Source organism: Gossypium hirsutum, chromosome D09 (genome assembly GCF_007990345.1).
Source record: "Gossypium hirsutum isolate 1008001.06 chromosome D09, Gossypium_hirsutum_v2.1, whole genome shotgun sequence".
Classification (NCBI taxonomy): domain Eukaryota; kingdom Viridiplantae; phylum Streptophyta; class Magnoliopsida; order Malvales; family Malvaceae; genus Gossypium; species Gossypium hirsutum.
The window spans coordinates 41228538-41240970 of NC_053445.1; the positions used below are offsets into that span (position 1 = coordinate 41228538).

Sequence of the window (12433 nt, forward strand, 5' to 3'; positions counted from 1 at the left end):
CATCATGCCTGTCTGAATGAGGATCTTTACCACCTGCAGTAAGAGATTGAATGGAAATCTACCTGGTAGCTGCATTTTTTGCATAAGTAATAGGAGAAGATGTCATTGAAGAATCATTTACTAAGTGAACCAAAATATCACACCCTTGCACTGTCGTCCAAATACATTTTAAGTGTTAATGAACGCCGTAAACATTACAAGTCTAGCAGCAGCACCATATAGATAAGTCCACGGAGAATTAGATAGGAAACAAAAACTTGGCAAAATAATTGAAAAGGGAATTTTGAGATGAACAAGAGGAGATGAGTTCCCTTTGATGATATGAAAAAATTAAACCAAATTAAGGATTCAGTAACAATCAAAATACTTTGATAAGTTAATAGGATTTTTGTGTATGTGAAAAATAGAAGGCATGTCATGTGTAGTACGATAGCAGATGCCTGATTCAGTCCCTGACCAAATCCATGTAGGATAATTCATTTTCAAGTTAATCCAAGAATGCGATACGGTTTGAAGACTGCATGGTGGCAGGCAGCAGAAACTGATCTAGTCAATAAACAACTTCCAGATGGAACAACGCATACAGAGAAATAGGAAAAACAAAAAGAAAAATCCAAGTGGAATCTAAATGTTGGGAATTCGAACAGAGGTCATCAAGCTATAGTGTAGGGAAATCATGTTTGCAGGGTTATAAATCCAAAGATATCAATCATATTAATCAAACAACAATATTATTGGGAAAAAGAATTCATGAAGGTCGGAGAATTCAAGTAAAACTTAAAGCTGTATCCTAGTGGTCCCAGTCCCAGTCCCAGTTCCAGAGCTCTACTTTCGAAACAAATTGATTGCAATCCAAGGAAAAGGAAAGAGGTGAGCGTGTTACAGGGTAAAACTGAAATAGAAAAATAAAATAATAAGGATTAAACGGTGCGTTTAGTATGGAGGGTGTTAATGAAAATAGTGCGTATCGATTTAATGAAACGGTGCGCTTAGAGAGTAATGGCCTTAGTTCTTAAAGGGCTAACGAACTTTTGTAATGGTCACTTCCTTCCCTCTTTAAACAACTGCTGTAGGAGGGGGAAAACAGCTATGAATTTGGTTGACAATTCAGTTTTCATCTCTCTCTCTTCATTCTCCTATCTTCCTCTTTTCTTCTTTTTCGATTCAACCCGCAACAAAGGTACCAGAGCTCAAATGATCCTCCATGATTGGCGATGGGGTCACCACTCAGGTGCAAAAGGATGTTGGTATACTACAACAAGAGGTCACTAAGCTCCGAGGTGAACTCGCACAACGGGATTCTAAGTTGGAGACCAAATTCAAGGACGTGAGTTGAGATTTGAACTTCATAATTTGTTTGGGCAATATTTGGGGAATCCGACCCCTGCTGCTAGTAATGCAGTTGCTCCAACTAAGGGCAAGGGGATTTTGGGAGAGGATCCACCTGAATTTACTCCAAAAAATCCACTGGAAGCCCCCACTGGTGGCCCATCTCATGATCCCTTGCCAGATATGGGGAGTGCGAGTATGCAGTCTCGATTGGGTCCATTTGATGGTCTTGGTAGATCTCATAAGCTTGATTGCCCTCGATTCGATGGGACAGATTTTCGAGGTTGATGGTCTAAACTTGAACAGTATTTTGAAGTAGAGGGAGTGGCAGACAATGCTAAAGTTCGCACAGTAATGCTTCACCTTGAAGGAAGGGCATTGGACTGGCATCATTTTTACACTTACAGGGGGGCTTGCACAAGCGGAACTGGACCTGTTATGCTCGTAGCCTGCAGGAGAGGTTTGGATCCAGCGTCTTTCGAGATCCAATGGCTGAGTTAGTCACCTTGAAGCAGCAAGGAACCGTGGAGCGATATAATGATGCATTTCTCACTTTGTTGAATCAGCTGCAACTGCCCGAGTCATACGCATTGAGTATCTTCACCAGCAATCTGAAATTGGAAATTGGCCAGTATCTACAGTTGTTTAAGCCTCAATCCTTAGTTGAGGGCTTCCAGATCGCGAGACAAGTGGAGACTATCCTTCTCCATTCTCAGAAGAGGACTCTTTTTCCTAGTGTTGGTAGTTTTCCTCGATCTCTGCCTGTGCCTTCTCACTCTACTTCACCTGGTAAATCAAATTCTCCCACCTATAGCAGTTGTTTAAAGAGGGAAGGAAATGACCGTTAGCCCTTTAACAGTTAAGACCGTTACTCCCTAAGCGCATTGTTTCTTTAATTTCTTCCTAAGTGCACTGTTTCATTAAACTGATATGTACCGTTTTCATTAATACCCTACATACTAAACACACCGTTTAGTCATTATTTTAGTTTCCTAATTTTAGTTTTACCCCGTAATAGAGCGGAGTTATAATATGATACCCATGGCGCTTCAATTCTTTTGAAAAGCTAATCAAATACAGCTTTTCATTTTTCGTAGGATTAATGGGGCAAAGAAAAAGAAAGGTAAGAAATTGTTTCCCCTAGTAGTTGATTGAGCTCAGCCCAAAAACCGTAGCCACACCCATGGCGATGTGAGATTTGGTTTCATCACTTCTTACCCTACAACATTAAATTAAATTACAATCAAACGAAATGGCAACATATTTGGTCGGAATCTTCCTGCAGCACTTTGGAAGTACGTAAAATTTACTTACGTCGCCCACCCCGTTTTAGGAGCAGCATTGATTAAAAGGAACAAAACTTATATTTATTAGTTGGTCTTTCTTATTTAGTTATATATCAAAATATGTTTCTCTTATACTGCGAGAAGTTACTCATCTCATCCTTTAACCCTTTAACCATGCAGTTGAAGACCTCTGCTCATGAAAATAAAATACATTTTGTTATTTGCAATGAGAATAATCAGATTACTATCATTACTAAGCTTTACTCAAAAGATCAAGATAACAATAGCAGCAAAACCCATAAGCAGACATGCGCAGCATATTCACAAGTTAATCCTAATTAGTAATGGAGACCATGTTTTCATCACAAATGAAGGCACACATTCATCTATACAGCAAAGCCATGTCAAAGCATTAACTTCATAACTTAATCTTATCTCTTCATCCAATGAACAAATCTCCTGAAAATGGTTAGATGAAGACAGGTGGAGATGATAGGCAAACAAATAATGATGTGGAATAAAAGAAAAACATTGCAGACAATGAACGCATTCCATTACATAAAAGTAAATCATAAAATTGTTTATGCCAAAAACTACATTGAGAAACTGCAAAACACTTCTTAAAAAGGTTAATGTAGGCACCAAACTGCAAAACAATTTGATTTCCTACTAAAAGGAAATGTTTTAAAACCTCATCACCTATTCCTCTACTGCATCTTTGCTTTTTTTCTTCTTTTTTTTCTTTTCACTTTTATCATCCCCTGCACCATTAACAGCAACAGGAGTCTCCTCGCTCTCCTTGCTCTTCTTCTTCTTCTTCTTCTCAGACTTCTCTGTATCTGGTGAAGAAGCTTCAACCTTATCCTTGTTCTTCTTCTTTTTTTCCTTCTCAACCTCTTCAGTTTCAGCATCATCATCCTCTTCACTCTTCTTATGTTTCTTCTTCTTTTTCTCTTTCTTCTCAACTTCAGCTTCACCTTCCTCAACCTTAGCTTTCTTACCAACAACCGGAGCAGGGCTATCACTGCTGTCATCCAATTTGCGCTTGCGCCCCTCTCCATCTTCCTTTTCCTTTTCCACCGCCGCAGGTTCAGCAGAAGCTGCTAGGCTGGCAACCATAGAATCCCCACCAGTTGGCAACGCGACATTTCTTAACCACTCTTTAGGAGTGCTGTCATTTGGCTTTCCATGCTTATCCAATTTGCCTTCTGCAATCAATTTCTTCTTCATGGATGCAGTTGGCCCCAAGCCCCACTTCCTCGGATAAGTATCCCTGTCCATAACTACCCTCTTAATCTTTGCCACCACACCATGATCACAAGTAGCCATAACCGCAGTGGTCATTTCAGCAATTCCCAGAGCAATTGCCTCTCCTTTTGTCGTCATTAACACAACTTCCTCCCCAACCTCAATGTCATTCTCAAACCTCAGTAATCCAGGAATCATCAACTTCGCCCCATAACAAATAGCATTAACAGCAGAGTCCTTCACAACCAGCCTCTTATAACTAGTCAAAAGGACTTCAAGAGGCATAATCACCCTCCTCAAATAAGTCTCATCTCTATAATTATCATAAACCCATTGAGCATCCATAACATCATGCATGGTCACCATATTATCTTTCTCACCTAAAATCCCAGACCTAACCCTCCTAAGTTCCTGCATATGCCCACCAACCCCAAGAATTAATCCCAAATGAACACACATAGTCCTAACATAAGTACCCGCCTCGCAAGAAATCCAGAAAACAACCAAATGCCTATCCACATCATACTCAAGAAGCTTACTTTCGTAAATAGTTCGAATCCTAAGCTGTCTTTTAACGGCCGAAATCAAGGGCGGCCTCTGAAAAACAGCTCCAGTCAAACTTTCAAGAGCCCTAGCAACCTTGGCCACGTCGGGCACTTTGGAATGCAAGCGAGCAACACAGACATACTCTTTGCCTGCACCCTGCTGGGATTTAACAAGCCGAGTGGCTCTATCGATGCATACAATAAGATTCCCAGTGACTTTGGGGTCCAAAGTTCCACTATGGCCAGTCTTTTCGACCCGCAAAATACGCTTAATCCAAGCAACCACTTCATGAGAGGAAGGGTTAGAAGGTTTATCAAGGTTCAAAATACCGTACCTGATGTACTCAGCAAGGGGACGCTTGAGGGGAGAGAAACCGGAGGGAAGAGGAGTGTAGTGGCCAGTTCGAACGTTGAGGCGGTCGTAATTTTTTAGAAGGATAGGCCACTGGGAAGTGTCGATGGAAGGAGTGGTGGTCTGGGGTTTGATCATGAAATCTTGGTCGGACTCTTTGGCGTCAGCATCAGCCGCGGTTTTTTTCTTGTGCTTTTTCTTTTCTGAGCGAGAGAGCTCAACCTCAGACATGGTTGCCTTAGTGTGTGTGTGTGAATGCGTATTAGGGTTTTTGAGTGGGTTTTAGGGAGGGTGAAGGAGAGAGGAAGTGACGGTAAGGAAGGAGAAAGGAAATGGAAAGGATTTATAGGGTTAGGGTTTTGGAGGTTTTAATTATGGGCTGGGCTGCTGCCATTTCTACTACTCCTACATTTCCTTTTTCTTTTTCTTTTTCACTCTCTATATTTAAAATAAATCTATAAACTACACTAGATTATAGGTGAGTGAAAAAAAAAATATTTTAAAATTTATTTAATAATGACTATTAGTGTAAAGATAAAAAAAATGTTTAAACTTGTGTTAAATGAATATGTTAATTTTAATTTTTTATTTAAAATTTATATAAAAATATGTAAAGATAAATTTGTCATTGCAATACTAGAAAGAGTGTATTAGTTTACAACAAGTATAGCTATATAACAAGTAATAAAAATGTCAATTAAATCTTAGTTCGACTGGTATGGGTATTGTTTGTTGCCAATAAACAAGGACATGGGTTCGAGTGTACTAAAGTGCATTATCCTCCTATTTACAGATTGAGAAGAGGCTATGAGATCAAAAACGGACCACCAAAATCCAATGTTCATATTTAAGTTATTATAGCTCAGAAAACATATATGAACCTTTAGACAAAAAAACTTTTGATGACTTTAATGTATAAAAATTTTGTTTCATATTGTAAATATTTTTATTTGATTAATAAAATACTTACTTCAATTTTGTTCAGGGTGAAAGTGAGAAAGAGATGTAAGACAAGACAATGACTGTGAACTGGAGTTTGGCCATGTTTCCATGAGAACTAGAGGAAGAGGTGAGTTTGGTGTTTTTTTTTTTGTTCCTGTTGACTATATTCTAAGTTAAGCTTTCATAATTCATTGAAAAATTAATATGTGTAGTGATTTAGTTTTTTTAATCATCTAATGTGGAACTTTTCTTTTATTCTTTTAAAATTTTAAAATTATTATTTTTCTAGTTACATTCTACTTTATTTTTGGGTTTATGGAAGTGTGATTGGTTGACTTGGTCTGATTGGACCACATTTGTTAGATTAGTTTTGTGTTTGTCTCCACGGATTGACTGAGCCCTTCTTTTCATTTTTCCACTACCGCTTTGCAAACAAACTGAAGATAACAGCCGTGGAACTCATTTGAAAAATAAGATTCCATTATGTTTACTCCTAACAGAGTTAAAAGGTATACCACATTTTAATTTAAGATTAAATTGTGATTATTAAATTTAACAAAATTAAAACGAAAATGCTAGAATTTAATTTTAAAATCTTTTAAATCAAAATTTAGGAAGAAAAAACTGAAATTATTTAGTGATTTGGTTAATGAGTTTTTAATTATTACATAAATAAATTAATATCTTTAATATATTAAAGCTTTTTTTTATGAAATTAGTTTAGTATTTTGCTTTTTTGAATATTGAATTTAAGAGACAAATTTTGTAAACATTAAAGGTTAAATTTGTTAAATTTTTTATATTTAGGATCAAAACGATAGAATATGTAAATATTAAATGATTAAATTTTTTACTAGACCAATAAAAAAATTCATGTCAACTTTTTGTCACTCGGCAACTAATGAAAGATTGACTAAAATATTTAATTTCGAAAAGTTTAATGGTTAAATCGAAAAATTTAATAGTTGAGTGACCAAATAGAACAAAATCGATAGTTTAGTGACCATTTCTAAATTTTACCTATTTATTTTTTATGTGTTATAAACTATATGTAAATTTAATAAATTAGACGCTAAAGAAAGGAAAAAAAAAAGGTCATGGAAGTCACGAATTTCGTCTGAAGAGACAGAGCATACGGAGAGAAACAGTAAAAAGATGAATGGTAAAGGTAATGGTAATGGTAATGGCTTTGCCCAGACTCTCTTATTCAGTGGCCTATGCTTCCAAAAATGATCATGGCTTCAACTTCAATTGAGGAGATTCTAAAATGGAAGATCATTCCTTAGAGCAACGGGGTACTCCGGTTGTGCGAATCAATTAAGTGTAGAATCAACAACTGAGGCAACCTTTGGCGCAAAGCATTCATTATTAAATCAATTGCTTATAATACCTTAGTTTCCAAACTTGTGGAATCTGGAAGATGATTTTGAGTGTATCTATTTGGGGTATGGGTTCTTCCCCGCGAAGTTTTAAGATCATGGGTTAAGATAGCGGTGTGTTTACCTAAACCCACTCTTAGAGTCATTACATAAGTTTTGTAAGTTCTGATATTTTTTTTGACACAATGGCTAAATTACTCATAACTCCTCCCCAACCCATAAATAAGAAGATAATGCGCTTCAACGCACTCAAACTCACATATTTCTACATTGACAATAATGTTCATGCCAGTCGAGCTAAGACTCAATTAGCAAAAAGGAAAAAGATCTAGAAAACTCACCAAAGAAAACAATTTAGGTCAAATTTCACATCTAGTCCCTATGCATTTTCTTTTTGAGCAGTTTAATTCTTTTTCTTTAATCTTTCATTTTTATTTTCTTTTTCATTTTGTTTCTTTATTTTCCTCATTCTTTTCCTTTTCCTTTTCTTTTTTTTACAAAAGATTTGAGAAGTAAAGAAGATAAACTTAATTTGTTGATTAATATCATTGTAATAAAATTACAATAAAATTATAATAATAAAATTAAATCCAAACAATAAAACTAAATCCAAATTAATTTCTAAAAATTAAAATCCAAAAAAATTTTAATTCATCTAAAAAATAAATTTTCAAACAAATTTAAAATACAACCTAAATCTATAACCAAATTTTACTTTGTACTCATTCATTCTTACTCTTTCACTTGCCTAACTTAAACAAGCTAGAATTGAATAAGGAAACTCAATACGGTCAATAATAGCTAATCGCCTACAACCTTTTTTAACATTTGGTTGTCATCAATGGCGAATCTGGGGGGCTGGCAGGGACCCGACCCCCTAAAATATAAAATTGTATATTTTTTATTTAGCCCCTTAACTTTGAAAAGTTTGCCCCCCTTCTAACTTTGAAAAATAAAAAATATTTCTTTTTTTTTTGTCCCATATCATATGGGTTAACTTTTTAGTTTTAAATATTTATATAATATATTACAACATTCTTTTTTTTAGATGATAGTTGGTCACTTTTTAATTTAACATTAAATATGAATTTAGGTTAAAATTCAATTTGTTAACTAATGAAAAATAAGTCTCTTTTCCTACTACTATTAACGACTACTATTATCAACATTTGTCCTCCAAACGTGGCATTGAGTTCATCTTCTAAGGTTTTTTTCCATCTTTTTACAATTTTACTATTGTTTTTATTGTGTTTTAAAGTTTATAGTTTAATTTTATTTTATAGTTATTAATTTTTTTTATCTTTTAAGATATTGTAGTTATGAAGTTGAAAACAATTGATTCGTTTTTAAAAAAGGAAAAGTGCAAAGACAACACAATCACCTTCAGAAGCGTCACAAATAGAAGTACCACCTTCATCGTTTGCTCCTTTAAACTCTGGTTCTTGTCCTTCTAAAATTTTTAGAGTTGAAGATGAGGCACTTGATTTGTCTAACTTATAACGTGAACCAAGGTTATGCAAGCAAATATATGAGTATCTGATTAATATGCGTGATGGAATTCAAAGAGCTTATATTAAGGCTGGAACATATCAACCTATTCTTTCAAAATATCCTGCTTCTAATTCAAAAAAGCATTATCATTATTTTCAACCATCATGGTTTAAATAATTTTCCTAATTAGAATATTCACCTTCTAAAGATACTGTATTTTGTTCGTCTTGTTTTCTTTTTAATAGCAATCCAAGTAGTCGTTTTGGATCAACTACATTTACTCATAATGGCTTTAGTAATTGGAAAAAAGTACATGATTGATGCAATTGTGCTTTTTTGACACATATGAGAAAATATCTGAATTCATTACATAACAATGCACAACGAGCTTAGGTAGATTTAATGAATCAAGCTTGTAATGCCCCCTACTTGGCTTGGTCGCCAAATCCGAGTATCGGCTGTTGTACAACGAAAATGGCTTACTTAAATTTTCTTAAACAACTTGAATTTGAAACCCAATAGAAATTAGAATTCATATTAACCTAGTAATGGAACATTAAATTTTTGTTCTCAATAGTCCTGTAATACCCCGAAAATTACTACAGTAAGAAAGTAAGATATTATACTTAATATAGTAAAATAAGAAAATAAAATGACAAAAAAAGAAATTTTGAGTTATGTAAACATTGGGAAGTATATTATGATATATTAATTCAAGAAAGGACTAAATCGCAAAAGTGAGAAAAGTTTTGTGGCCCAAGAGTAAATACTCAAAATTTGAAGGGTTAAAGTGTAAATATGAAAAAGTTGAAGGACTAATAGTGCAAATATTTTAAGGGTGGAATGATCTAGAAACTAAAGAAAATGGATGAATTAGGACTAAATTGAATAAGTGAAAAAAGTATGAGGGGTTAAATCAAATTTTACCCAAATAAGTGATGAGTCAATGAAGGAATTTTGAAGAATCATGAGGGGCAAAATGGTCATTTAGCAAGGAAGATAATTTTGAAGAGCAACGATGATATTGGTGATATTTTAAATTAAATAAATAAATAAATAAATATTAGTTTATTAATATTTTTATTTGATTTTTAATTATATTTTATTATTATTTTATTTAGTATATAAGGAAAGTAAGATGAAGAATTCTCTTCATCTTTCCATGCTACAATAGTAAGAAGAGAAAAGAAAGAAAGAAATTTTCTTTTCTTTATAATTTGGTCCTTTCCTAAAAAAATCACCATTTTCACCAAGAATTTCAAGAAATTTTCATAATCACCAAGAGAGAAAAGTGATAAGAAGATTATGGAGAACAAGAAAATCATCTTGGATTCAAGAAAATGGAAGTTTGAGGAGAGAGAAAATCAAGTTAAAGATTGAAATCAATAGGATAAGATCAAGATTTCGTAGATACTCGTGAAAAAGGAAAAATAGCGGAATAGTCCCTGAACTCCTGCAATTATTACAATTCAATTCAGGTAAGTTCGTATGGTTAAACTTTAATGTTTATTTATTAAATTGATGAATGGTATTATGTATTTATTCATATCTATTGTTGGAAATAAAATTATTGTTAAAATATAAAATTGAATTGAATGCTCAAAATGAGTGGAACACGGGATTAATTACAACCGTTCTGTGGAAAAGGATGAATTGACGGTATATGCAAATGATGAATTGACGGCAAATGTACCCAAGTAAACCGAGGTTCAGCATTTGTTGCAAACTTTCGTGTTTACTTTTCGTTTAGCTCACACGAGCTTCTGCTAACTCATATGAGTTTCCGTTTAGCTCTTTTGAGCTTCAGTTTAACCCTTATGGGTTTCCGTTAAGCTCTTACGAGCTTCCGTTCAACCCTCATGGGTTTCCGTTTAGCTCTCATGAGCTTCTGTTCAGCCTTCAGGCTTCTGAAAACGATATACTCAAATCTGTAAGTCGTTCTTCGAATAGTAAATTATCAGGAGTTGTCTTGGATGATATATATGTATATGAAGAAACAATAAAAGATGATATGTATCATGAAATATATATATCAATATCTTAATATGTTGATACATGAAAATTATGTAAGTTGAGACGAGTAATAAATTCAAGTGTGACATTTTGAGATAATAAGGTTATTGATGTTGAAATTATATGAAATATGTCCAAGTACGCTAACAAGTGTTGTTGTTTGACGCTTAGGCAAGTGCCAAATTTCTGGTTGAATGGTAATATATTTAATTACAAGATGCATTGAAATGGTAAGTGCTCAAATGAAAATATGCTTGTGCTCATGAAAGAGTGGTAAGGTTTAAGTTATGCAATTTCTTATGAAATGGGTTATCATATGATTAATTCGAAAAAGGTCTATGTTTAAATGCACTAGCTTGTAACTATGGTTGAATGATATGTTTATGATTGGTGTGTTATGCATATGGAATGAGTGTGAAAAGTAAAGAAACACAAATAAAAATAAAGAAATTTTGGAAGAGTTAAAGTTGTTGAAAATCCTATTGTGCTAGGAATAATATGTATAAGTGATACTGTAGATTTATTCGCTTAGTGAGTTGTTAAATATAACTTCATGAGTATTGTGGTATCAATATTGGATTATTCTTGATATGTATAAATTTCATATTTAAAAAGAAGTATTATGATTGAAGTTTATACGAGCTTACTAAGCATTCATTGTTTATGTATTTGTTTTCCTTTACTTTTCAGATTATTGGAAACTCAATTGGGTTGGAAGCTTGTCGGAGTTGTATCACACTATCCATTGGTTCTATCGGTACTTTCGAATGTTTTGATTTTGATTATAATATCATGTATAGGTATTTTGTTTAATGATGGCCTATATGTAATTTGTTGAGTTTAGCCACTTATTTTGGCTTGTTTTGGATGTCTAATTATGGCTTGTTGATATGTGTAATGTTGATTGTAGATTGACATAGAATTGGGTGAGAAATATGGCTTGTAAAATGACCTATTTTAGTCCACACGGGTAGAGACACGGGCGTGTGTCTCAACCATGTATGACACATGGCCAGGTGACACGGCCCTGTGTCCCATGTATCTTAAATTTGCACAAAACAGAATGTTCACACGGTTTAGCACACGGGCGTGTGACTTGGCCGTGTGACCAAAGTTAGTATACTCACACGGGCACAGACACGGGCTGGGACAAGGCCGTGTGTCTCTATTTCGAATGCCCACACGGCTTGAGACATGGGCATGTCTCCAAACCGTGTGAGACACACAGCCGTGTGACCCTTGCAGTGTTGAAAATTTTAAATATTTCTGAATTTTTTTTGAGTTTTCGACTTAGTCCCTATTTGTTTCTAATTCATAAATTTGAGCCTCAAGGGTTCGTTTAAGGGACAATATGCATAATTTTGATTGGTTTCTAATATGAATGTTAGATGAAATGAAATGTCTAATAATTAATTTGTAAACTCCTGTAATAGCCCATAACCCTGTTCCGGTGACGGATTTGGGTTAGGGGTGTTACAAGTCCAGTAAAAACTATGGTCATAGACTCAATAATGCACTTATACAACTTAAACTCTGAGGTGACGCCTCCATGAGTGCCCCTCTATTCACGTGAATAGCTACAGTGTGCTCGTCCCTCTTGATACCCATTACGGTAGAAATCTGGCTTGTATAAATCTAAACTTAAATTTTATTTGATATATATCTTTAATACTAATTAAGTGATAATTAAAAGATAAATTCAATCTCTATTTATTTACTTAGACTTTTATTTAAGATATAACTTTATTTTATTATAGTAATAAATATGAAAATGAAAATATCATAATTTTTAAAATAATATTTTAACATTAATTATTAGTTATTTTGACCTATTGGTAGCGAGTATAC

The 12433-nt window shown here is 34.1% G+C and overlaps 1 protein-coding gene across 1 annotated transcript; it reads right to left on the bottom strand.

Annotated features, from left to right (window-relative positions):
- Nucleotides 1-3146: 3146 nt before the first annotated feature.
- Nucleotides 3147-5174, bottom strand: LOC107891348 (H/ACA ribonucleoprotein complex subunit 4). Its single transcript, XM_016816108.2, has one exon. It carries the CDS (start codon nucleotides 4989-4991, stop codon nucleotides 3315-3317), a length of 1677 nt encoding a protein of 558 aa, XP_016671597.2. The 5' UTR covers nucleotides 4992-5174; the 3' UTR covers nucleotides 3147-3314.
- Between the last annotated feature and the right edge of the window lie 7259 nt (nucleotides 5175-12433).